Source organism: Pyxicephalus adspersus, chromosome 1 (genome assembly GCF_032062135.1).
Source record: "Pyxicephalus adspersus chromosome 1, UCB_Pads_2.0, whole genome shotgun sequence".
NCBI classification, from domain to species: domain Eukaryota; kingdom Metazoa; phylum Chordata; class Amphibia; order Anura; family Pyxicephalidae; genus Pyxicephalus; species Pyxicephalus adspersus.
In genome coordinates, this window is record NC_092858.1 from 10,740,986 (window position 1) to 10,768,062 (window position 27,077).

The 27,077-nt window shown below is 39.6% G+C and overlaps 1 protein-coding gene across 1 annotated transcript in view; it reads right to left on the reverse strand.

Moving 5' to 3' along the window:
* Nucleotides 1–51: 51 nt before the first annotated feature.
* The window catches only part of ME3 (malic enzyme 3), a 94,352-nt gene continuing 67,326 nt past the window's right edge, over nt 52–27,077 (reverse strand). Inside the window, exons 9-15 of the mRNA XM_072398632.1 lie at nt 16,133–16,230; nt 10,642–10,755; nt 7,645–7,750; nt 6,206–6,348; nt 5,529–5,702; nt 4,409–4,507; nt 52–2,648 (exon numbers count right to left, since the gene is read on the reverse strand). Of these exons, the coding sequence (XP_072254733.1) occupies nt 2,487–2,648; nt 4,409–4,507; nt 5,529–5,702; nt 6,206–6,348; nt 7,645–7,750; nt 10,642–10,755; nt 16,133–16,230 (896 nt within the window). The 3' untranslated portion in view covers nt 52–2,486. The remainder of the gene's footprint in view (nt 2,649–4,408; nt 4,508–5,528; nt 5,703–6,205; nt 6,349–7,644; nt 7,751–10,641; nt 10,756–16,132; nt 16,231–27,077) is intronic.

The following is a 27,077-nucleotide window of genomic DNA, read 5'->3' on the forward strand; positions in this document are numbered from 1 at the left end:
CATGCAATGGCCATTATAAGATTCCAGGGCTGTAAGACACAATACAGAACGTCGTCTAAAACAAGCAGATTTATTGTAAAAGGAGATCCAGGTAGAAAAGTTCCCGGGTGGTCCTAGTATAGAACGGAAACATTCATTCACATAACAATCAGTGCATTTACAGTATAACTGTCACAAAAGCAAAGACTCCTGACATTAGCGGTACAGCTACGGCACAAATCATGAATACATTGGTATATGAGCCACAGCCTATTATAATGAAAGGATACAATATACTTCTACATTGAAAATGTCTGATATTCTGCACAGTAAGCATACATTCCAATATGGGTATCTTCAGGAAAGATGTAATTAAGGATTCTGCCAAAATTCATTCAGTCTTGGGGTAATGGCTGGCGTCTTGGATACTAAAGCGGTATTTTTTACTAAAATTCTTGGCCCTTACACTTTTGTGGCCCTTGTGATTTATGCTACAGTTCTGTATACACTGGCTTAAAATGGGAATAAAGCTGGTTGGCGGTCAGGAAGGTCTTTATTGCAGAAAGAGGCAGGCCTGCCTGATTGCTATCTTCTTCTAAAATGAACACTGAGCTGCTTATGCACAACCCAGTATAGGGTGTTAAGATATGCCGGGTATTCCATTATCTCCAGGGGCTGCCAGGTCTGAATGAACTCCCATGCACATACATTACCATGGCCCGGCCAATCAAGACATTAAAATTTGCCAAATGGGATCCTAAAGATTTTTATGATTGTTAGGCTTTTTTTTTTAAAGCTGAACCTCCAGACATGGAACACCATAGTGGGTTCTCAGGCTATAAGGCCATTGCCACTACTTAATGGCATGGACTGATCTTCCAGAGTTTAGTTTTAGTTCTTGTCCTTACAGCAAATCTGGCTTTACCTGAATCATTTCCAAGGCAGCAATAGTGCTGAAGCATGTGTGTCTACAGATGTACAAACCAACTCCTTTAAACTTTAGCTAGACTATAAATTGAACCTCTTCGTCTCCCTAAACTGTAAATAAGTCCCAATTTACCAATACGGTCAAATGTTAGAGCAGTGTTTCTCAACCAGGGTTCTTCCGAAGGCTGCTAAGGGGTTTGTAGAGCAATGAAAAAATTGTGCTCCTCAGGCACTCCAATTATTTATTTGGTTATCTGAAAGAGTGACATTCTTCTCACTTGCCTGCAATGGAAGAATAATTCTTTCCACTGATCATCACACTAATATACTGTAAGCTGTGGATATAGTAATTATATCAGGGGTTCCCCAATACCTGAAGTTATTTCTAGACTGTGCTAGAATGTTTTCTGCCCTGTGAATAGCATTTTACAGGTAAATGATGAGAACATGGTCTGTGCAAAGCTCAACCTTTACTTGGGTACATCAAGGCCCCATGGACAGCCTGGGCCTAGAATCCAGGTGCATTCACAGAGACAGTAAGTATTTAAAACACAGGTTTTTGCAGCCACAACGTCTCTTCCACTTTCATACCTCCGTTAGATCCCATTTAGGCCAGGTGAAGTCAGCTTTAGGGATTCCCTAAAATATAGGTCTTACTAGCTATTAAAATTATTACATAAAGCTGAAAATTCTTTCTGCAACTACTAACATTCATCATGTAGGAGATGACAATAGTCAGGTTATGGACAATGATATTTCCATATATCATAACATCCAACTTAGAAGTAAAATAACTGCTGACATCAAAGGAAGTCGTAAAACTAAAACTCAAAGCCTGCACTGCAATAATGCCCATGCATTGGATATTAATATGGAGGACATCAGCACACCTACTAATGCCTTGCAATGAGTGGAGTGGATTTGGGTGGGTGGGTATGAATCACTATGGACTGTAAAAAAGTCTTTGGGTAATATAATATTAAAGGTTGTTATGAATTAGGTTTACTGTCCTCCTCTGATGAGGTTTTGCCTAAATATCAACAGGAGACATGGGAAAAGCAACTAGGGGGTCTATTTATAAAACAGGGAATCTGACATTTCTTCAAAGATTCCCTCGTGGGAATCCTCAAGGTCCATGTATTTTAATGGCAGTGAATGACTCCTGCCAGGTCATGTTTGAGGGAATGTCAGATTTCCAGTTTTATAAATAGAACTGTAAGAGTAGTTATTAGAGATTATTATGAGATTTGTCTCAGGAAAGTGTTGGTCATTATATGCCATTTCCATGGAGGTTGGTAAAAATCCCCATTGCACCCAGACATTATCTGCCTGTAGCGGTTTCAGGCCTTGAGCAGAACACATATTTGTCACTAGTTTGAGGTCTAATAATCTAGTATACAGGGGGATGTCTAGGCAAGGCATTGTATGTAATACATTCATTCTATCTGCTTTGTCTGCTTGATGGTTTATGGATTGATAAAATCTAACATCAGGAAGCTTTGCTATAAGTTTGGTTGTCTTGAGCGACACTCCCGGAGTGTTTGACAGTGCATTCGTAGAAAGGAGAGGCAATATACGGACTACACATCTTGGATCTGCATAGCCTCCTCTGGCCATTGGTAATTGTCGATGGCAAAGGAATCGTAGTCAGGACTGTAGATGATAGATTTCACGAAGGCTTCTTTGTCCTCGGGTTCTGGATACCAGGATGCCAGGTTGTTTTTGTAAGCGTAGTCAACAATCTAAACAAAACAAAGAACACACATTTGGGCTTGTTGGATGCAAAGAATGACAGCGGTGCTCAGAATGGAGTAATTTTGAGATGAATGTAATTGGGAGATTTTCAACATATTTCAAGCACTGGATAATGATCATAGATTGTGAGATACACTATCATTATCCAGTGTTTAAAGATGTTGGATGTAACCATAAATTTGGAGAAGAGTAGAAATTGGTTTTAAATATATACAATGGGTTTCGTGTTTTACTTTGTTATATGTATATTTGTCCCTGAATACATTCAAAGGAGATACCAGTTTTATGAATGGTATACAGATGTGATGGTTGTCCAATGGTTGCATAGATAATGTTCTGTTACAGGGAAGAGGATGTGTTGTCTTGTATCTATGAAGCGAAGGGACAGGAGGAGATGAACCAGAGGGCTGGGACGGGAGGAGACGGGGAGGGCAAGGACAAGAGGCAAAGGGCAAAGACAAGAGAGACAAAGGCTACGCACACACGTGCAGTATTGTCATTGGAAAGTATCTTTCACAATCCTTTCTAATGACAAACGACTGCACCATGCATGAACGAGCCCTGTACATACAGCACTGTTCTTCTCTACGGAGAGGGGAGGGGGGAGAATAACGGCACTTCCATTATGATCGTTTCTCGTCCTTTGTCCATGGATTGAGTGTTGTACACACGCCAGATGGCAAGGACAAGAGAGGCAGAGGGCCAGGACAGTTACAGGCCAGACTACAGTTATACAGTTAGACAGGGCACAGGTTTATGTTGATTGTTACCTAAAAACCATGAATTGTAAAGAAAAATTTTAATGCTGATATATTTGCTTTTCCTGTTCACTTGCAGAAACAAGACAGTAAGGGAGCTTAAAACGTACATCAAAAATAGTACAAAAAAAACACTACATAGCTTAACTGAATAAATGTTAAGGCTTTGTTCTCTTCTGTCCAGGAATATGTGCCTTGGTTTTTGTTTTGTTGAAACACAAAACATCTTGGCTTTGTATAAAAGAAGGCCAAGTCACTGCATGCAGTTCTAAAACACTGATCAGTAGAACACAAGGGTTTCCTTTTACCGTTTTTCTTCTTTTCTTTTCGGTTTTCATTTAAAGCTGAACTTCAGGAAAGCAGCTCTATACACAAATAGAGGGTTCTACCTGCTAAACAGTTTGTACTTTTGTAAAGTCTCTTTTGATATTTTACAAACTTGTATAAAAGGAATCTACCAAGTTTGTTGTTAACTGTGCATTGCTAGGCATACCCTATTCTTATTTCTCTCTATGCACAATTTAATATTACGCCCATATTTATGGTCCATATAAATCGATCCCCTGTATGTGGCCAGGTCCCAGAATAATATAAAATTCCAACTCTGAATGTTCTCATCTGTCCGTAGTACTTCCACATCTTCTGGATGATATAACATATGAGATGATGTTCTCATTACAGTACATGAGGATGGTGAGTACATCTAACAGATGGTAGATTAGAAGTGTCGGCAGCTGTGTTTACCGAATGGTGGTGGATCTCTGCCTAAAATATTTCAATGCAGAATTCCAGCCAACATATTGTTCTCCATCCTAAGCTAGTGACTGGAGAAGGGATTTAGAGGATTTTGTTTCCCAAAGGGAACACACAGAGCAATAAAACATAATGAGTGTTTTATTACTGCTTGTATACCTACTGGGGAGATGATAAAGATACATATCAGCCATCATACTATTGACGTTCCACCATTGTATGTGTATATGACTTACCTTCACGGCAATCTTTAAGGACACCTCCCTGATGGTGTTAAGAGGGGGATACAACCGTCCCTCTGCTAAATTCTCTGCAGTGACCTCTTCAGCAATGGCCTAACAAGATAAGAAATTGCTTACATACTGTAACCAGGTGAATGGATAAATAAAATGTAATTTAAGCTTTATCAAAATATTCCACACTTGGTTCTATATTTTATTTAGAACCTATGCTGTGAATGCTGCAACTTGCAAAATCACCTATCTCCACCATTTAACAAAAAAAAAATGATATACCAATCAATCTTGGACTCTTGCAAAGATGTGCAAACACTGGTCTTGCTGACCATGTGACCAAATGCCAAAACACTGGTCATGTGTTCTCCAATGAAAGTAGGAACAGGCTTTAGGCAAAGTTGCTGATTGGCTGTACTCAGATTAAATGCCATGTCATAGGTCTATAACACTGTGGTAGAAGACATGTGAGCTAGAATCTAACATATGAGTAATCAAGAGAACAGCACCAGCAAGGAGACGGCTTTCCGGATACGAGGATAAGTATTTTCTATATGTACAATGCTAATACTCTAAGCTTAGGAGGCTTTGTTTGAAGCAACATAGTCATTGTCCAAAAATGTCTAAAAAAGTCTTTAAGAGATATTATACTCATTCACATTCTTTGCAAGCTTTGTCCCCTATATTTACTCTGGTAAAGCAATGCCCTCTCTATCTCTATCCTCAGCATTCAATACTTTGGGAGTAGTGTATTTCTGTGCCCTATCCCCTACCTGCACTGTGGTCTCAACCATTGACCACTATGTATAGGAAGAGAAAACGAATGCATGGTGATGCGGGACACCGACATGCCTGAAATATTTTATACTGAAGATTCTGTTGAAGGCTGCAGGGCTTTAATTGAGCAAACAAAAGAAAAAGGGGCCACATGGACCACCAGGAGAATATGGGAAGCTTTTTTGCTTTAGAATTTTAACAGCTTGTATTGATATTTACAACACAGATTCACTTTATTTTCGAGCCATGCTCATCTGCTCTGCTTACTGCTTTAAACATCTATTGATTTTGTATTAATATGATTTGGGTGCCCCATGAATGTTCCATCGAAGAACACACCGCCTACCTCTGCCGTAGTCAGAAAAATGTCTTCAGTGATATGTCGAACTCCACAAGCGATGGTTCCCAAAGCCACTCCTGGGAACACATAGGCATTGTTTCCCTGACCGGGGTAGAATGTCTGACCATTTGGAAGGGTGACTTTAGAGAAAGGACTTCCGCTAGCAAAAATCCCCCGCCCCTGAAGAAAAGGAAAAAAAAAAAAAAAAAAACAATCAAAATCAGAGCTACATCAAAGATTTTCTGTACTTGCGGTGTGTTTAAAACGGACCAGAAAAAGAAGCAAGGTAGGTAGGGCCACCATTCCACTCTTTGTCCTATGGACTGCTATCCAAACCGGCAGCTAGATTGGTTCTCATAGGCTACCAATTCAAATTTGTGGTTGTACTAAAACGTCATATTTACCAGCATGGGTAATAACTGATAGCATTAGGGTATGATGGGGAAATGCTAAAGAATATTTAGAGTTGTTGTTCACATTTTACTTTTTTGCATTTCCATACCACATATGGACAGATGTTGGTATACTTAGCAGTAAAATTAGAGTAGATGTCAAAAAGAGCTGAATTAACCTAAGCAATACCCAATCCCCCTAGACGCCCCTGATGGCTAATTATGGATGGGCCCCATAATGGTGGTTATCATTGATGTGCACCCTGGAGAGTACAATGGCAGATATCATACCTCTGTTAGGTGGTAGCACTGCTCCGCCGTGCACTCCGCCTTGCTGGTTGGGTTACTTAGTGCAAAAATGATTGGTCTTTCATTGAAAGCAGCCATGTTCTTCAGGATCTTCTCTGTAAATGCTCCTTTGATAGCAGCCACTCCTAAAAAAAATGGATTATTACCTTCTCCTCTGTACAGAAAAACATGTCAGTTATGCGATCTTTGTCTTATTACTGGCTTGTTGTGTACGGTGTCTTTGTGTGGAGGTGCCATCTTGGTAGTGGCAAGTCAAAGCCTTCAGTAAGGAGAACAACAAGGCCACAGGAGTGACACCACCAAATCTTGGGAGATACGCTCTCAGAAGTAGTGCCTTAGATAATCTCATGCTCCCGATATATACCTATGCACCTGTAGACACCTTCACATACCAGAATGTGTGCTGCCATTTTTTTGGAGCAATTTATACCAAAAGGTTCATTTTTTAGGGTACTTCCTAAATACAATTATCTTGAACGGCTGTACTGGCTCCTCAGTACTAAAATATCCTAAATTTTACTGCACATGGTAAGCTTCTCACAATGCGCACTAAAACCTCTAGCAAGTCAGAGCCCACAGCCTTTCCAGCCTAGAGGACATCTTGCATCATTTAGTCCTTACCTCCCCAGCTCGACCGTCCCTGGTTGCCCCTTTATTTCATTGGATATCAGTAATTTTATTATGAAGGTTCGGCATCTTATTTTATTATTATTATTATTATTATTATTACTATCATTATTAAACAGGATATATAAAGCGCCAACATACTATGCAGCACTGTACATATGGGTATTAGGTAGGGCAGTCTCCATGAGGCATGTTGTTGTAATGTTTTCATGTACAGTCCCCTGCTGACCCATCCCACTGCCCTTGGTCTGCCTGCATTGCAAGAAAAAGCACAAAAGATTGCCACTGGGCAATGTGTATTGAAAACTGGATTCTTTTGTCAATATAATCATGGGAAATGGAAGAACCAAGAAAAGTCAAATATTGAAATATTACTAAAGTCAGCTTTAGTAATTAAATTAGCTTTAAAACAAGCAGCACTGACCTTTTCAGCTGTTGGCATGGCGGAGCAATTTATTTTTTACGTTCCCAGCAGATGCAATTTCTTTTCAGAGCTGAGCTAATTCTACTTTCCTACCCAGCATTGATGTGGCAGCCTGTCTACCCTTTTCTAATATGAAGCAGGTAAACAGCAAGAGGAGAGCCAAGACCCCCAACTAAATGACCTCATGGTTCATAAACTTGCCCCAGTGTGTCTTCAGCTGCAGAGGTTAGTGAAGGTGTTAAAAAATACTTTTTCACATACAATTTTTATTCCATAGTCTTCTGAAATATTGGTAAAGGATGGACAGTAAAGGTACAAACCAAAAGTCAAATGAAACTTTAATGTAAGGCTAGTAAACATGGTTTCCTACCAATAATTGCTGAGGGCTTCAGTATCTCCACAGCTTCTTCCAGAGTTTTTACAGGGGGGTGGTCCTGTGCAAACATTTCCTTTTCGTGATTTAGGTTTCCTCGTCCCTTTAGGAGAAAACAGAACATCAGGGCTTAAAAAAAATGTAGTGTGAAAACACTGAGCATGGATATAGCTTGGGTAAAAATATAATACGTAAATAATACCAAACATACATTTTTATTTATTTCCCCTGCCACTACCGGAGATCTCTCTGTAGTCCACATTGCAGGTGAGTAATACATCCCAGTACAGGATCTGGCTAAACCTGTGATTAGACAGTAAACCTGTTCTATTTGCATATTATCCAGGGGCAGATTACTGTCCAATCACAGACCAGGGGTCAGGGAGGTGACACACCTTTATTAATTAGGTGTAGAATAAAATCAGGCCACTAATCTTGCTCAAGTACAAATCCATTGAAAGGTAAAACTGGTCCCATATGTGTTTTCAGTGGTTTGTTTGTCGTTCATCTGTTTAAAATCGAGTTTTCAATTCTCATTCATCCACTGTATTTACAATTCCAGTGCCATTGTATAAGGATTAGCAGGCCAGAAGAACTTTTGTGAAATTTATACAGAAACACGATTCAGATTGTGCCCTTGATATTATTGGTTGGCAGGAAACCGATAACCAATTTATTTCCTTTCATTGTTTATCCTCACGCTTAAAAAATTAAATCATGCTTTGTGCCAGATTACAGAGCCAAAGGAAAATGAATATGTTTTTTGTTAGATTTTGGCACAACATCGGTGAATCGGAGAAGGCCGGGGTGAGCGGACTACAGCCAAATGTAAGTGGCCCGCTGGGATATTATACAATGGCCTCACCACACCCAACGAGTCAGTAAATGTTTAATAACTGATCAACTCATCTAAGGACAAAGGGGATACAGCCTCAGCACCAGGAAACCTCAGCAGTTTTTTATATGTGAGTTTTATGTAGACCATGCGGGCCATCTGTTTTTGCCCAGGTCCTTCCCTATGGGGTGACACCAAAACTCACTCAGGCTTGCGGAACTGTCGTTTTATTTTAAAGGTCCAATTCCAAAAGGAGAGAGGGTGAGGACAGCAGGCCATCACAGGGCACAGGATGATAGCTTCGTAGCAGAGTAATTCTAAGACTAGGTCCAGACTTGCCTTGGAATCAACCGATCCCACACGGCCCCTGGTAGTTGACACCTTACCAGCTGCCTGGCCACTCCAACTGAAGTGCTTGTTGAAATGTAGATTTGATAGATGGTGGCATTGGGAGGTACTGTATGGCTCATTGCTGCCTCCTTTCAATCTCTATGTGGCTACTGCTGGTAGAAGCTATAGTGTATTCTCCAAGGCAGCAGTTCACTGGCATAGGATAGTGACAACCACACCACGTCTTCATTTCCAGTCTGAACATTTAGCGTACCCCAGTTCTTATTTTAGAGCTTCTGCAGGATACTGTCCTTAGGGATATGGTTTTAGACCTTGCTCATTCCTACTGCTCACCCTATCGGCATGCCATGGCTCCAGGGGATCTCGCCAGCTCCCAGTACTCCAGTTTTTTAATACTAGAAAGCTACCCTGCCAAACAAGACATCAAAATAGCCCATGGGACACACAAATACTGCATCAGACAATGATTGACTATCACCTTTACTTGCACAGGAACCACCAATACAGCATTGGACAACCAACTATCCCTCCCCAGGAGAGAACCAAGATCTTTTGCTATCTAGAAACTCTGAACTTAACCCTTAATACCTTACCTGCCTGATCATTATTTTATACCTTGATTGGCCAAGGTAGCGTGATGTAATTTCTGCATGGGCATGCAGTGCAGCTTGGTGTATCTGCATAGGCATCCTGCAGCTTGACGTTGTTTGAGAGATGAAAACTGAAATCAGGTAGGTAAGTATGTTCAATTGCAGAAGGGATACCGCCTGTCTCTTTCTGCAAAAAAGACCTGCCTGATCCTTGTGGAAATTTAGTTCTGCTTTAAATACTGAAAGTGCCACACTAAAGAAGAACTACATTTATAAGGTTAGGTATATGTAAGGGTTTAAGGGATGAACTTCTGTTATTTGCCCTCTTTTGTTCGGGTAAATACACAATTAAAAGATGTTAATGCTTTTATTTCCACTGTTATCCTGTGCACGCTACAATCTTATATCAAACAGTTAGCGTCCAGGAGGGTAAATAGCGCAGTAAATTACAACTAGCCTATAGGGTTTATTATTGCAAGCTGAAACGTATACACAAATTATTGGCAGCGAGTCCTCCTCCTTTCCTTTAATCGGCTTCTTCCAAATGTTTAATATAATACACAAATTAAATGAATTGGACTAAAAACCATTACAGATCCCTTTAGGGGCTAACAATTATATAATTATAACAAAACCATTATGCCAATGTGCTGCCATTAAATTTAATTCTACTTGCTGTATATGGCTGGAAGAATTGCTAAAATGGAAAAATACAAACAAGATCCTACGGAACCCCAAGATTACAGACGGGGACATCTTGTGTTAGTGATATTAGATGAATGACAATGTGTGTAGGATTATCTAAGTGATGGTTAGGTCTACTCTACATTTACCCTAAATCTCTTTTATGGTTGTTCTGAAAGAAGGAAAATAGTCCTTTGGGAGAGAGATAAGAACTATTAAAATGTTTGGAAGTTGTCTTCTCTGTACATAGATATGTGCAGAACAAAACTCAAAAGGTATCTACGTCCAGTTCATCCTACATAAAATGCACCAGGTTTCGGCAAGATCAGACCTGACTTGGGATCTAGTGATCCTGTGTGGCTCCTGGCACCATGCAAGCCACCCGCAGTGCTGGTTTTTAAAGAACCATTGTCTGTACATTTGACAGTTTAGTTTTATAGTCTTGTGGGCATTGCTTCTAAATGTTTCTGTTTAACAAGAAGATGGTTGAAACAAAAATTACAGATAGAAGTTCACAGTAATGATGTAACTCACCTTGACTATAAGTCCCTTTGAATCCACCATCCAGATTTTCTTGATGGCTTCTTCTCTAGAGGTTCCCTCTTTCTCCATTGCCATGATAATAAGGTGAGCGATTCCCATGGCCGCCTAAAAGAGAGATTTAAAAGTACAGAAAATATTTTAAAAAATTACCAGTCTTCTGAATGTCTTTCACTGGGATCATAACAAATTATTTTTGGTAAAGGTGTCCACAATATTTTTAATACATTTTACCAACTATTCTCAACCAGGGGTCCTCCAGAGCTTGCTTGGGGTTCCTAAAGCTGTGGCTGATTGACCTTCCATTTCATGATGGCTGCGCAGTTCTGGGATCAGCACAACTTAGTAGAGATGGCTCCATGACTGCAATGACGGTTTTAGGTGTCTAAAAGGGTGGTATTCTACACACCACTTTTGGGGACCATTCTTTCCACTGGCCACCATTTTAAGAGGTCTTTTTCCTCACTGACCGCCAAAAAATTGGTTTCCCAAAGACCTGGAAAAGATTTTAAGGGTTCCTCAGGGGTAACAAGGTTGAAAAAGGCTGTAATAATTCGGATCTATCAAATCTGGCAGAGATTGATTACAAGTTAGGGCATACATTGGTACAAACATTGGTTGGGAATGCGAGTTCTTTGGTAGAAGGGAGCGCTCACCAACCACCATTAACCGAGGAGAACAATTCCCACCATTTTCTGTATCACCGCTCTGCTGGTCATTTTGTAAACAGTATGGATAGCTCTCTTGGTTTATGGCCATTTGAAAGTGCTCCTGGCTAATGTCAATCTAACAAAGAATGGGCGATCCCAAACAAAGCTTGATTAATATATGGATTAGACATTATTAAAAAGCATTAATAAACTAGTACTGCTTCCAAACAGCCGCAGCATTTGCAACCCATCCAATTTGAAAATGAGCTTACAAAATACTTTTCAAAGGCGGATTATATATTACGGTTAGGGATAAGAAATTGTGATTTGTGTGCGAGCCTTTCAAGTTATTGTCAATAATCTAAAGCATAATAAGACCATATTACATTACAGTTATGTGCCAAACTGACATCAATCCCACTGGTCAGAATCAGTTTTCATATGGGAATGGTGCCTAAATATTTCAAATGTTCCATGTCAAAAAAAGCCAGCCAGCATCCCATACAAAGAAATCAGTTTATATTTTATTTTAGGACTAGCAGTAATAAAGATAAAATAATCTGCCTTGAAGTATATATAGTGGTACCTTGTCTACTTAACACTTGGGGTGGGTTATCCACCTTTCACCTATTAAATTCCATTATACAGGCTGTCTATGTGACTATTTTTATAAAAATGATTTTAAAATTTTAGAAGTGCTTATCCTAAAGATCTCTTAATTCCTAATTTGTAGATTATCCCAAACAATCAACGTACACTACAATATTTCTTTACCTAGAATGAGACCTCTTTCCATCACCAAAAATTAACTTAACCTAACTTTTAACTAGGGATGAGTGAGCAGGTTTTTAAAAAAGCTTTCCTCAGCCAATCAGAGAGCACTAGAGGTTTTGAATGGTGAGACTTGTTCCCATTTAACCTCTAGTGCCGGGGATCGCAAACAGGATTGCAGCCCCGAGAATCCACTGCGATCCCGGGGCACTAGAGGTTAAATAACCTCTAGTGCCCGGGGATTGCAGAGGAACTGCAGAAGAACTCTCAGTGGAGTTTCTCCATTGAGAGTTCATCTGCAGTTCAGTTCCCACGGTCACCGGGCTGATAGGGACAGCTCGGTGTCCCTGGGAACTTTGCGGTCACAGTTGATTGGAGGAGGAACACGAAAACCTCCAATCAGCTGTGACTGAACTGTAGATTCCCAATGGAGTTTCTCAACTGAGCGTTCATCTACAGTTCAGTTCCAATGGTACTTATCAGCCCGGTGACCATGGGAACTGAACTGCAGATGAACTTTTAATGGAGAAACTCTATTGAGAGTTCATCTGCAGTTTTACTGCGATCCCTGGCACTGGAGGTTAATTAACTTCTAGTGCCGGGGATCGCAAACTGGAGGATTCCGAGGGCTGCAAGACTGAATGCAGCCCTGAGAATCCACTGCAATCCTGGGGCACTAGAAGTTAATTAACCTCTAGTGTCGGGGATTGTAATGATTTCCTCGATCTTCAGATGGTTTTGCGAAATCGGTTCGCTGAATTCATGTGGACCTATCAGGAAGTTCAAGAAATTTATGCGAGAATGCTAGAGGCATTCTCGCTCATCCCTACTTTTAACCTGACCCCAACAGTTACCTCCACTGTACCCATGGAGGGAGTCATGGTTTTATATAGGCTAGGCTTCAAACATATTGGCCTGTGGAAACTTTTTTTGGAAAGATCAACGGGTGTTATCTGTTACCTGCTAAAATATTCTTAGCCTGAAAAAAGAAACAAATGCATTCACTACATCTAGGGATTGCTAAAATGCCCCAACGCAAACTAAACTTTATAAAACCGTCAGTGCCTCCCCCAACTTCTAACCAATAAACTAATCCCCAACATTAAATAATCCCCATGGCACCATTCTTGCCATATCTTTCTCCAGAAGTCATGTCAAAATTACCATCACTGGATCCACTGAATTACCCCAAGTTTTCAAAGTCACACTTATCAAGGAATGTCTATTTTGTGAGAACTTGGACTTTACATTTATTGATTGGGATTTGGTTACTCTAAATCAGCCTTTTGCAACCCTTGAAATCATTTTTAGGTCTCTGGGAATCAATGCTAAAACCAATTCATGGGATGTCATTGGGGAAAAAGGCTTGAAAAAATGATGGCAAGAGGTGGCTGAAATACTTTCTTTATAGATAACTAAAAACATCATCAATCATGAAAGTTGGCTCTACCAAGCAGTGTTGGCCCCCAGGCATAATCAAGTAGGAGGTCAAACCAAAGTTTGAGGAACCTGAGCTGAGAATGGCTGCTCTAAAGCATCCTTTACAAACGTTTTAACATGGGGAAACCCTTGAAACAACTTTGAGGTCTTAGGGAACCCCTGTCAATATTAGCAATACCTCATAGTACATTAGCATGGTGGCCATTGGGAAAAATGCTGTGGCCTCTAGGGTGATCAGTCTTATAGGCAGCTTTAATTACAGGCTCTGTAAGCATATTAAACTAAATAATATTTGATTTTAGGAAATCTCCTAATATGAGCAGAACAGTACTGTCTGCCTAACCGATGAATATCTCAATGCAATAAAAAGATATTTTTAAAATCTGACCATATTGGGCAAAGTTGAGTCTGGAATTTGGGAACAAAATTATGACTGATTTAGTGTGATGTTACATGTACACGGAGAGATTTTTCTTTACAAACACAGGAAGCATTAAAGGGCAACCTGATGGTAGGTTTTAAAATGCCAATATAGGCTGGTACAAAGGATAGCATGGCTGCCAGGGGTGACATACAGAGAATTCACACATCTTGACATATTCAAAACGCTGCCCACCAATGTAATCTGTTTAGGTCTTCATGGTTGCTCTCTCTGTATAGCTTGTGTGTTTTAATTGATAAAAAATGATGCATTGTATTTTACAATATCTGCAGGAGTTATAAATCCCACGCTAGAGCAAACTTCAGAAGACAGGCTGCATTAGGCAGGTATGGCCTCACAAAAAATGTCACCCGGCCCCCAGCCTTGGAATGCCTTGTGTAGGTATAATATGTGATTATGTTACAATACTGCTGATGTAACATAACCATCTTTACCAGAGGAGAGCAGGGGCATTGAAAGTTGTTTTTTGCAGACATTAAATTGTCATCAGCAAATGTTTTTGTCTATTTAATGTAAAAGCCATGGACTAGGTTGGTATTGATAATAAATGTAGGGTGAGAATGTAAAACATGGGGGGGGGGGGTTTAATAAACATGGGTTTTACAGAAAAGGGAACATACAATGTATTGTGGGTGAAGCAAGTGTAGATAAAGGAAGCCCTTCATTGCTATAAAACTAAAAATGTTTGAACATGTTGCAATCATACTGGAAAAGAGAATGTTCTTTGGCTGCCCTCAGGATTTATCTGCATCCTCTCAAATTTCTGTTCTGAAATGGGAAAGTGAGACTTTTCATAAGAATAAGGACACCCCCTTATATGCACCATGAAGCAATAATCAACAAACAGATTGCTTAAACCCACAAATATTTTTTTCACCACTATTTATCCTTTAATGACTTATTGGCCCTGATTTATGAAAGCTCTCCAAGGCTGGGGAGGATACACTTTCATCAGTGAAGCTGGGTGATCCAGCAAACCTGGAATGGATCTGGTCCAGGATTCAAAACATTTGCTAGGAAATAGCAAATGATTTTTAAAAATCCATTCCATGTTTTGTGGATCACCCAGCTTCACTTCTGAAAGTGTATTCTCTCTAGCCATTGAGAGCTTTCATAAATCAGGGCCATTAAATCAAATGCAATTGTTTGGTGGCTGGATGAAAGGCTTAGTGCACTTTTGAGAGTTATAATGAGGAATAATGAGGGACATAAGGATTTGGTAGCTATGCAGCCACACAGTCACACAGATATCTGGATCTATGTGTGGATGATCATGATATAATTTGGCCTGACACAAGAGGCAATGCTCACATGGAGGGTCTTCAGACATTTCCTGGGTAACTCTACAACTTGCTAGTCCCACCAGTGCCATGCCCATTGAATGGCGGTATAATAGGCGGTGGGTCATCAACTCTCCTCATTCTTTCTCCATAGGTGAAGAATGCACCCAGTGGTTACCTGCACGGTAAGTGGTAACTGCACCACCGCCTCCTTGTGAACACAACCTAACCCATACTCTGCTTCTAATGGTATACAATATTATTTATGTAATTGTTTTTACATGTGTTTTTCATCACAGTTTTTGGGCCACTCACTTAGAATTATTATGCAGATCCAAAAAGTTAAAAATTCTTAGTTGCAAATTAGTTTTGGGTCACTGACTTGAGAAGTGCAGCTTAGCAATAGAAACCTGAATGTTCTTCTAATGATAAGTTTCCATTGAAAAATATGTCATGGTAAAAAAAAACATGCAGTGCATCTCTGCAACACATGCATATTCCAGAAAGCTTTATCCGTTTAGGCTGCAAATACAGAAAAACATCTGTTGATCTGCCAGAGAACTTTAATTCCAGTAGTTTGCTGCACTTAAATTAGATCTTAGTAAACTCTTCGGGGCAGGGTTCTCTCCTCCTCCTGCATCATTGTCTGTATCTGTCTGTCATTTGCAACCCCTATTTAATGTACAGCGCTGTGTAATACGTTGGCAATATATAAAAACTGTTTATTAATATTAATAATAATAATAATATTATTATTAATAATACCTTAAATCCCAGCCATGGTAATGTCTGCAGATATGATTTAGTTATATTGTGCAGACACATATTTTAGGATATAATGTGGTAGGCAGGGATCCAGCACAATGTCCCTATCCTCTGCTGTAGCCGGCCATTGTCCTTACCTCACCAGCACCTTGAAAGACAAACTTGTGGTCAGATAGTCGATTGTTTGTGATCCTGAGAGCGCCCAAAATCCCAGCTACAGCCACTGATGCCGTTCCTGAAACACAGAGGAGAGACAGTCACACCTCATGCAATAAAAGCATAGATCCAAGACAAGGGGCAGTTATATCTTACATTACACCTTAGTTTTGAGTATTTAATAAGCAGCCTAAACACATAAAGAACAAGTCTTGCTACCAATGCCCACTGGGCTTAATGCAACAGTGTGCCAACCTTTTCAAAGCCTGTGCAAGTACATTGCCTCCTTCCAGCAATCACTACAAGCATGATTACAGCTTAGTGGATGTGCCAGTGTGGAGTGGATTTCAGATTTGTCATTTATTGCAGCTTCAATAAACGATTAGGAAAATTACTTTTTAGAATGTTTCCTTTATATTTGTCTGCAGTTTTTTTCTCTGCACAAAACCCAAAAAGCTCATTGCAATGACAAAATGTGCTAGAGATTCCCAGTAGGTGTCAGTGTGTTCACATCGGTTTCCAGTTTGTGGCTTCGCTTTGGGACTTAAAACGGTCAATTAAATAGGAAACTATTCTTCGCTAATGGCTTTATTGCATTATGAATATTTATTATACAACATTCCACTCAGTAACTGTGAGATGGCAACCAATCAGGCTCAGTGCCCTGTCATCCATCATAGTGTATCATCTCAGTATCGCCAATCTTATCTAATTTCTTTAGGCCTCTTTCTGTTCACATGCACTCATTCCACAGTGAGCAGGACTGGATTGGTTTTATTGATAACGTCAATGGTGGATGACGCCCTTGGACAATGATTGGGGTTCAACATGGCTGCATGAAGTCTCCACCAGAAGATGTGACAGGGTGGCAATGCAACAGCACAGATGGCAATCAGTTGCCGCCCTATTACAAGAAGCGCCTGAATAAACAACTTTTACAAACTTTAGGAGCTTTTAGTAATTGGGCTTAGCTCTATTTAGGTCCCAATAATGCCACCATGCAGCAGTAAAGCATAGTATGCATGTTCATGGAAAATATTCATTCTAAATGGCACCACATAGCCCCTTGCCCATGGAGATGTAGTGCGATGTGGTACTCTTCATCATTCTGTGCCATGTTACAGAAAATAACACTTTTTTGGTACATTAAACAGCCCATTCATTTGTTGCCTTGCAATGCAAATGAACCCAGAATTACAATACTTAAATTGTGTCTATTTAGGGCCATTTCAGACCAGAGCCATAAAATTGTGCTGCAGTGCCAAGCTCTACCATTCAAGTGAATAGGAGAGTTTGCGCCCTTTTTTTTTTTGTTTAAACATGACTGTCATTTGCCACCAGTTTACACCATGGGTCATGAAAAAGCCCCAGGGGTTTCCATTTCCTCTGTGACATTTTTCTAGTGATTTGCCAGGGTGCGTAAGCACCTAAAAATTGCACACCTGTCCATGCAGGCACATTGGACTGCACTGTGGATAAAGTATTATTATAGTAGGGGTTCCTTGAAGACCTGAAAGTGACTTTAAGGGTAACCCCCATGGTAATAAGGACAGAAAGGCTGGTCTAGTGGGAGAAAAAAAAGGAATGTGGGAATAATCTCTGGATTACAGGTGAATATTGCTGCAAAGCTGTTTTTTTTTAATCTTTTAAAATGGGCTTTTAATTTTTCTTCTTTTTTTGGCTGGAGATTTGCTTACAAAATATCAATTCTGGAAATTCCAGGACTTGGCCCAGACTCCTCCTTTAATATCTTTGCATGGGAATATAAATGACAGCAATAATCTGCATTCCTCTGCATATATAGGAGAGGACGCAGCACTGAATAACTATCAATATTTTGCATGCAATGTCCTGAATTCTTCCTTTGCCTGAAATGCGTTGGCTGGCGGCCAAATAAAAGTAATGGAAATAATGTGTCTTCTGAAACATCCCTCAGATGATTTATTTTGTAAATCTCTGCACAATAGGAATTTTGGAATTGTCCATCAGGATAAAAAACACACAATGACTCAGTAGAAGCTGCGCTTGGAAGGAAACTGGCCCCAGGAGAGAGAAAGCTTTGTTAATCATAAAGCTTTTCTCTAACTATAGATTGCCCATTACCCAGCAAAGCCATGTGATGGGAAAAAGCTCGGAGCCTCGGCGCTGCCGATGATTAACGAGTCTGCAGTAACCATTGGATATCATAATTATTATAACTGCTGGAATAGAAAACAAAGATGGGCTAAGGTGTGCTAAATCTGAGGGCACCTAATGAAAATCTTATTTCATTTTTGGATAGAGAGCAGGATTAAAATCATTGCCAGTTTATTACTGTTGTATGCTTTAGGCTTTCTTTGCCTAAAACCTCAGACATAGAAAGGGGATGGCTATGCTTAATTTGTGTAAATATTCGCTTTAGTTAATTAGATCTACTAACAGGCTTTTTAGAAAGGAAAACTAAGAACCTAATAGGAGCTGTATTCTTTTGAAAAGTGGAAACAGTTTGCAGTAGTTGGTACCATGCTAGCTGCTTATCCATCCCAACCACTGATCTGGTTCTTAAAAAGCCAACTTCTCAATGTTAGACAGTATGTTTCAGCGAGCAGTACTGAACCGCATACTACTGTCCCCATTTATTACTTAGGCAGGGGTGTAGTTTTAAAAAAAGAAAAAGTGGCACGATACTATCCATGGCCGGGCCCACTACACCCCCGCCTATGTGTCACTCAAAAGGGAAGAAACTTTCCCCAGAGTGATGTCATGATACCAGAACCCGCCAACAGAGAGATAACCCACCCACTGCCCTCAGCCTGCAATTCCATACGGGAGACATGGTCTGTGGCTCTGGCCAGTGGCCTTCTGACCCTGCACGGGGGCGGACCCGTCAGAGCTGCGGACCACCAAAGAATTCTTTTCAAAACAGGAGTGTGCATACTTGCCCATTCCCCAAAAAAGTGAGGGCAGCGTTCTCACCCGCGCCCGCCCCACTACACCCATGCTTATAGGTGGACATAGGTGAGATGCTATATGTAGCATCTCAAACTAAGGGCATAGTTTTTGGGCAAGAGGAAGCTTTACTACAATGCAACCTCACAATCTGTCTGAACCTAAGACTAGGTTCACACCTGCTATAGAACAGGACCCGCAGGGGTCACAGCAACTGGCAACCTGAGCCCTTAAATAACCAGTGTCTGTAGATTTGGCAACAGAAGGCAGTGAGCAGTACTGAACCATATACTGCCGCCCCTATACGTTCTCTATGGGGTTGCCACGGGATGAGGCTACTTGTAACGTCTCTCCCAAAGCACTAGCTCCCTGGCATGAAGAAGAGGTAATCGCACTGCAGCCTCATCGCCCCAGTCCCAGAACATGGAGCTCCTGCGTAATTATATATATATCTATATCTGTCTATACACACACACACACAAACACTAACAAACATTATTTTGTTAGTCAAACAACAATAAGGAAAAAAAGGATGCAAAAACCCCCCAAAAAACCCACAATGCTCAAAAACTCACAAATTTCAATATCTCTCTTTATAGCAGCTTTGGAATAACTACGGGAGGAGAAGAGGTTATACAACAAAGCTTGACCCCTGCTATATAGCCTGTTGACTGCATCTTTCACCAACAGAATGAAGCCGAATGAGGTTGGCAGCTTCCTTCCCTCTTTTTCACTGGCCTAAATGACCTGTTCTATATAGGGTTTATAAGGAAATGAAAGATTGTTGTGAAGACTGGAATTACCATTGAAGATATCAATAGAAAGTCCAAGCCTTGAGGACTGCACATTGGATTCTGTCCCCGGTGTCGGTAAATTAAGCTATCTGAACCTCTGGATCTACAAATTGTCTTGACACATGACTGTTGGCTTGTCCCTATGTTTTAGGATGCCAATCTTGGCCATCACCCTGATTCTGTAAAGGCAGATTTAAGGTTCAATACCATATTGCAGAGAAGGAACATTCTACCTCCAAAGGAAAGAAAGCCACAATTTTCTTGGCATCTAAAATTCTAATCAGATAGCAGCTTAATTATATCATGCACATTAGATTAGATTAGATTCTGCAGTATGGTAAATAATGAATTGAGGAATTCCAGCCATTCAAATGTAACCTTTTGTCCCCGTTAAATCAGGTCTTCCCTGCTTGGCCCTATTAACATGCCTGTTGAGCAGGGAAGCAAACTTCTCATGGATTCTCGTGTGTTAAATCCCCTAAATGATATTTACCCAGAATTACGTGTTTATCTTTTTGATACATCATGTACTCTACTAAGTGTCATTATTTGCTGCAATATTTAGTTTAGAAAAACTCGAGCGCTCTAGAGGGGAGGATAATTGATGTGCAACAGATGAGACTGAGTGATATTTTTTTTGGAGTAAGAAAATATTCACCAGTTAATATAAATTCAGATGGTGACTGAGAAAATGCATGTCAACCAGTGGTATATATGTAGGGGGATCAAAGAGGTCCAGTTTTCTTGCTCAATATGCATCTTTCCGAGATTTACACTGCCCAAGACTTCTTTACATATCTGCATAAATTGAGCGGATGTAGATCTGAATTGTGAGTGCATAGGAGAGAAAGTTTCTGCATATGTACATACAGTCCTCTCTGAGCCCACTTCACAAATGTCCATACAGAACTTTCCACAGCCAATTGCCATATCTCACAATGGACTTCCGCCCAATGAACAACTCCAGCCACCTACCATGCCCCTTAGGCAGCAGAAGAGAGGGCTGAGGGGCTCTTAAAAACGCTAAGAGCTCCTTCCACCACTTGGTATACATACACTCTATTTATTGACATGCATCTCAATTAAATTGCAGACTACATAGTTCTTGAATAGTCCAATGGTTCTTTTAATACATGTTTCCAAAGTTGCTTACACACCTATTTCCTGAGTGATCAAATGCTCTGGACACATCCAAGGGAAAACCAACTGAATACAGATTGTCTCATCCAGTATCCTGCCCTTCAGCTAAAACAAGCCTCAAAATGTGTCCAGATAATAGGGCTGAGCCCTTAAAGCAACACTGTGGTAGATTGCCACTTTTCCTTGCAATAAAATTATCATGTGTATAATTGGAGGTGAGGGTGAAATCTTTAACACATATATAGGGCCATGATAACATAAAAATGTTTTAAGCTCAACCATATATAAAATGTTTGCATTACGGACCTCTGACCCAGAAGGTTCATGCACCATTCACTTCACAATGGTGACAGTTGTCAGTGAAACAAAGTCATCGTGGGCAGTACAAAGACTCTGAGGTTAGCACGCTGGCCTTTGCAGTGCTAGGTCTCAGGTTTGAATCATGGAGTTTTTGTGTGGGTTTCTGCAAGGTATTCTGGTTTTCGCTCACATTCTGAAAACATGCAGTTAGGTAATTAGCTTCCCCCCTAAATTCACCTTAGACTGTGGTAATGACATATGACTATGATAGGGGCATTAGATTGTGAGCCCCTTGTGAGGACAGGTAGTGACATGAGTATGGACCTTGTAAAGCGCTATATAATATGTCGGCACTATATAAATACTGGATGATATTGATAATTGGTCATCATAACACCAAATGTCACCAGTTTTTGTTGTGGTATTGTCTATGAGGGTAATTTTTTCTTAATATCATCCTGCCTGTTCCATCTCCAATATATAAACTGAAAGTTGAAAAAGTTTGGGTTGGACTTTAAGAAAAATGCACAATGCAAGCAGACCATGCAAAGATGACTACATCTTTTTTGTATTATAATTATTCGCAGCTTGGTGTAAACATACAAGCATTTCCATTCCATTTTCGGCTACAGCTGAGTCAACATTCAGATGCTCTGATATGTCACCATTATGTAAAAGACACTCTTATGTCCCCAAGGGGACTGGGTACGGAAAAGGAGCATGCATGAATGAATTCCCATAATTATATTCTATGGGCCTGTTTTTCTTTTTACAGTCTGTCACAGTAGGACACATAGCAAGTTTGATAATTATAGAACCACGCTGTTGTTTTATCTTTAGCAATGTGCTAAGTTATTAATACATTCACTGGAAACAAATGTTCAGCGAGATTCACATATTTACAAATTTTCTGAGCCTTATTTTTAGGATTATATTTCATGTTGCAATATGCCGGTGTGACCTCTAGTGACTCAGATTAGGTAAGGCAGGTGAATGGCATTGTTTTTGAGCCAGTGTTGTGGAATGGTAGAAACTTATTGGCTTAAAGTGAACCTGTTACATGAACAAAATAATAATTGTGCCTAAGCAAAATCCTAAAACCTTAACTTAGCAGAATTAAAGTTCCACTTTTTAAAATTTATAATCATACAAAGCATTATTGCAAAATAGAACAGGCGGTGAAATTCTGGCTTCCCCTGTGCTTTTTGGGACTGAATGAAGGCACTCGAGAGTTCCCCCAGCCAATCTAGATGGCCAAAGATCAAAACTAAAACAGATGAAATAGGAACATGGTGGCATTCTGAAATAGAACAGGTGAGTAAAGCGGGGTTTAGATCCACTTTAAATTTTTTCTCTAGTGCATCTCCTGTGCCTAAGCATTCCTATTTAATAAACATAAAGCTGTGTATTCTCAGTGGGCACTACTGCCTCTTAGAAAACTTTTGAACTGAAATTTGAAGATGTGACTACTGTGCTTTTTTTTTTTTTTTTTTTTTTTTTTTTTGTGCTACTGTTCTTCTTGCTGGAGAGAAAGTTGTACCTAAGACACATATGTTGGAAGGATGTTCCTGTTTCTGTTTCGTTCATTCTCTGGAAATGTCATTTCTCTATCTCTTCTGTTGTTTCTGAATTTTCCCCAACCAGCCATCAAATGACCAGTCAATCATGTACTGATTGTGTCTCGGCGGAAATGTTTCTGATTATGTCATTACATTACTGGTTGGGTTTCTGTGATCTTTTTAATTGTGTCCTAGTTATTGCAAAATTATAGTTTTATATAGTACCGTTTATAGTAGTTTAAAATGATGGTAATAAAGTACACTATAATTGCATTTTAAAAAATGTGTACCTGGAACGTCATGTATAGCCCAAAGCAGCTTATGTAAAATATATGGTATCATCATCAGAAACATTACCTGCCTTCTTTAAATGCAGAAAATAAAAACATGTCTAAATTTAATGCCAGATAGACAGCTATGATGATATAAATATAAAACATGGAAACAGATCTTCCCACAATGATATCTAATATGATGGTAATATGTGCTGTTTATTGTGGTGTAGTGCCAATGCAATCATTGGGATCGTCTCTGGTTCTCATGTTCCTTAGAGAGAAATTGAGGAATCAAATTTCTAAACTGCACATTTCACTAGAAATTAAATAGCGAAAATGAGGGAAAATAGAGAAATCAGACAGATAAAGCTGGAGATTACGGTATATGGAGGACCTGGAGAGAAGAAAGAGTAACATAGGACAGTAAGTCAAGAAAAGTAAAGAGGAACAGAGACAGGCAGCACAGAGAGGAAAGAGGAACAGAGACAGGCAGCACAGAGAGGAAAGAGGAACAGAGACAGGCAGCACAGAGAGAGAGACAGGCAGCACAGAGAGGAAAGAGGAACAGAGACAGGCAGCACAGAGAGGAAAGAGGTACAGAGACAGGCAGCACAGAGAGGAAAGAGGTACAGAGACAGGCAGCACAGAAAGGAAAGAGGGAAAGAGACAGGCAGCACAGAAAGGAAAGAGGGAAAGAGACAGGCAGCACAGAGAGGAAAGAGGGAGAGACAGGCAGCACAGAGAGGAAAGAGGAACAGAGCACAGAGAGTAAAGAGGGAAAGAGACAGGCAGCACAGAGAGGAAAGAGGAACAAATACAGGCAGCAAAGAGAGGAGAGGAACAGAGACAGGCAGCACAGAGAGGAGAGGAACAGAGACAGGCAGCACCGAGAGGAAGAAGAAACAGAGACAGGCAGCACAGAGAGGAAGGAGGAACAGAGACAGGCAGCACAGAGAGGAGAGGAACAGAGACTGGCAGCACAGAGAAGAACATGCAGTTCAGAGAGGATGGAGATAAAAAGACATGAAGCACAGAGATGATAAATAACAGTGGACGACATGAGAAAAAAAGAAAGAAAAGCAGCACAGCGGATGAGAAACAGAGAAGGTCAAGCAACACATAAAGGATGAGAAACAGAGAAGGATAATTGGTACAGGAAGATTAAAAAGAATTGCGGAGGAAAGCAGACTGCAAAAGTAGAATAAGAAACAGCACAGGGCAGGGAGTATAAAGAGATTTAGGAATAGAATAGGGAAGGCAGTAAAGAGCGGTGATAAAAAGTACAACTTAAATTTAGAACAACAAAGGACCAAGATATCACATTGAATAAACAAGAACAACTAGAACAGATAGGATGAAGAACATTAAAGTTATACAATTTATATTTGATAAGTAAGAGCAGAGAATGGTTTAAAGAATTGATTAATACCAGAGATCTGTAAAAAGATAGATAAGCGATAGAGATTAAACTCAGAACTAAATATAGAGTATAAAGATAGAAGCAGCATGGGCAATGTAGGTTTTAAAAAGAGAAAAAGTAGGAGACAGAATGACTTTTAAAAAGAACAGAGAAGGATAGAGACTTAGCAGTACAGATTTTTGTAAAGAATATAACACGGTATAAAGAACACACATTGATAGCAAGACAAGGTATAGATTTTAAAAGGAGCAGTATGGAGTGAATACAATCGGAGATAGCAGATGGAAGGGGCAGGATGTTATGTTACACTAATAAATGAAGGTATACTACTGGAGTAAAATAATGACTAACATGAATTTCACAGTAACAAACTACAACATATGCACACAATAACAAGATTAGGAAACTGGCAATTCATGTTCATAGGAGACTGCTATTCCAATAACAATGATATGCTAAAATTGTATCATCCAGATAACTTCCTTTACTTCTGCTGAAGCCAGGATATTCTGATATGTTACTCTGTCAATGATGGAAAGATTGCACATCTGCAAAGATCATTTTTCTGATTTGTATGCTTTTAGTCCCTATTTTACATGCTCTCTGACATCTTGGAGTCATACTCCTCTTGTTATTTAAATTCTAATTTATAAAGAGCGATATAATCTGCATTTCCATCCCTTCATTTTCCTTTCCATCCTACTGTATGAACAGATGTTGCAGGAAATGGGGCTTAGTAACAAGAGAAGATAATATAACATGAGATGAGATTGTGTTTTGGCAAAAATAACCTATAATTGATATCAACCTAATCTCCCATTTCCGAATACATTTCAAATTAACCATTTACAATACACTTGGTACATATACCGAACTAATGATTCTCTTAACAAGATGTGGACTGCACAAACGACTGTCATCAGTCAAAGACCAGCCCTTGAATCCAATGGGCCCTGGTGTGGTAGTGATTGTAGAGCTACAGTAGTACTGTTGAATGTGTACAAAGAGCAGCCATTATTATTCATATACAAGAACACTTTTTTGAAACTGCAAATTATTCAATTTATTCTGACAATGTATTTCCACACTGCACCAGTGGGCAGCTCCTTTGAAAGTTACCTCCCTCGGTAAGTGATCTTTGGAATTATCAATTTAGTGCAGGAATTTTTAGCTGATTAACAGCAACAAATATTATTAAAGTGGCTGATCAAAAAAAACAAAAAAAAAAACTTTGGCAGTCCCAGAAATTTAAAACAAGCATAACATTATCTCCTACCCTAACCCTGATTCTTTTTAAACATATTTTATTGTGGTCAACCAATAAAAATTTTAAATAAAATAAAATTGTGAAACCCAATAAAGTTCAATAAAAGTAATATATTTAGAAACACTGATCAATGAGAACACAAAAGACAGTATGCATAGAGGAGTAAAACTGTAAGCAGTTTGGCTCATGGAGAAAAATCAGTTCCATAGATTACAATATTATTACATTTATTATATAAATGAAATAATGTAAATAAGAAATGGGAATATTAAAATGGTGGGATTGCAAAACAGTCTAAGGTAACATCTATCACTATATAAATTGACAGAACAAAGTTTGGCTTGACCTCTCTCAGCTGTGAGGAGAATGATGGGAGCATCACTTATATAATAAGTCTGGTTATGCACCAGAATGTAAAATTAAATAAGTTGTATAGTTGACGTTTCATAGGGGGATAGAGAGAGTCAATGAAACTTTCCCAGAAATTAAAGAAGAGTTGAGTTTTGGCTTCCCATTGGTAGGTGGCCTCATTCCATTCCATTCAGAATAATTGCTAAAGTTTTGTAATAAAAAAGTGGATTGAGGGGAAGGGGGAGGTGAAAAAGGTCAGCAGTGCAGGATTGTTTACTTGCCCATTGCTGAAAGAAGAACTAGGTGCCTCACTCCTTAGGAGAATCGGAGGTGATTGGTGTCCATCACACCAAACGTTGCCTACCGTAAGTGGGTTTTAATTTAATGGATTAACTAAAGCAGAAGGGCTGAATTATAGGAAAAATATGCAGATTATGATAGAAAACCACCTGGGGCTCCACATTTAGGAGCTAGAATCCTCTAAACCCATACGATGAACCCTAACACTTTAGATCTCTGCATAAATACATTTTAATAATACTGTCTTTGCATAATATATAACTATATGGATTGATCTGCTTCGGACATTTTTTACTTTTGAAAATGACCAGCTTCTTTGCTGGTAAATGCTGAAAAAAAGGGCGCCTAACACCTAGAGAAAAAAGCGAGTGAAGGCATTATCAGGGGTAATACTGTGATCCCTGTGAAAGGTAATAAACACATTTACACATTGAGCCTAATTTTATAAAGATAGACTATCATGGGTGATTCAGTGAACCTGGAAAGGATTTTAAAAATCATTTGCTTTTGGCAAATGTTTTCAATCCTGGACTAGATTACCCGTCATAGTCTATCTTTTTCAGTCTTGGAAAGAATGGATAAACAGAGTCCA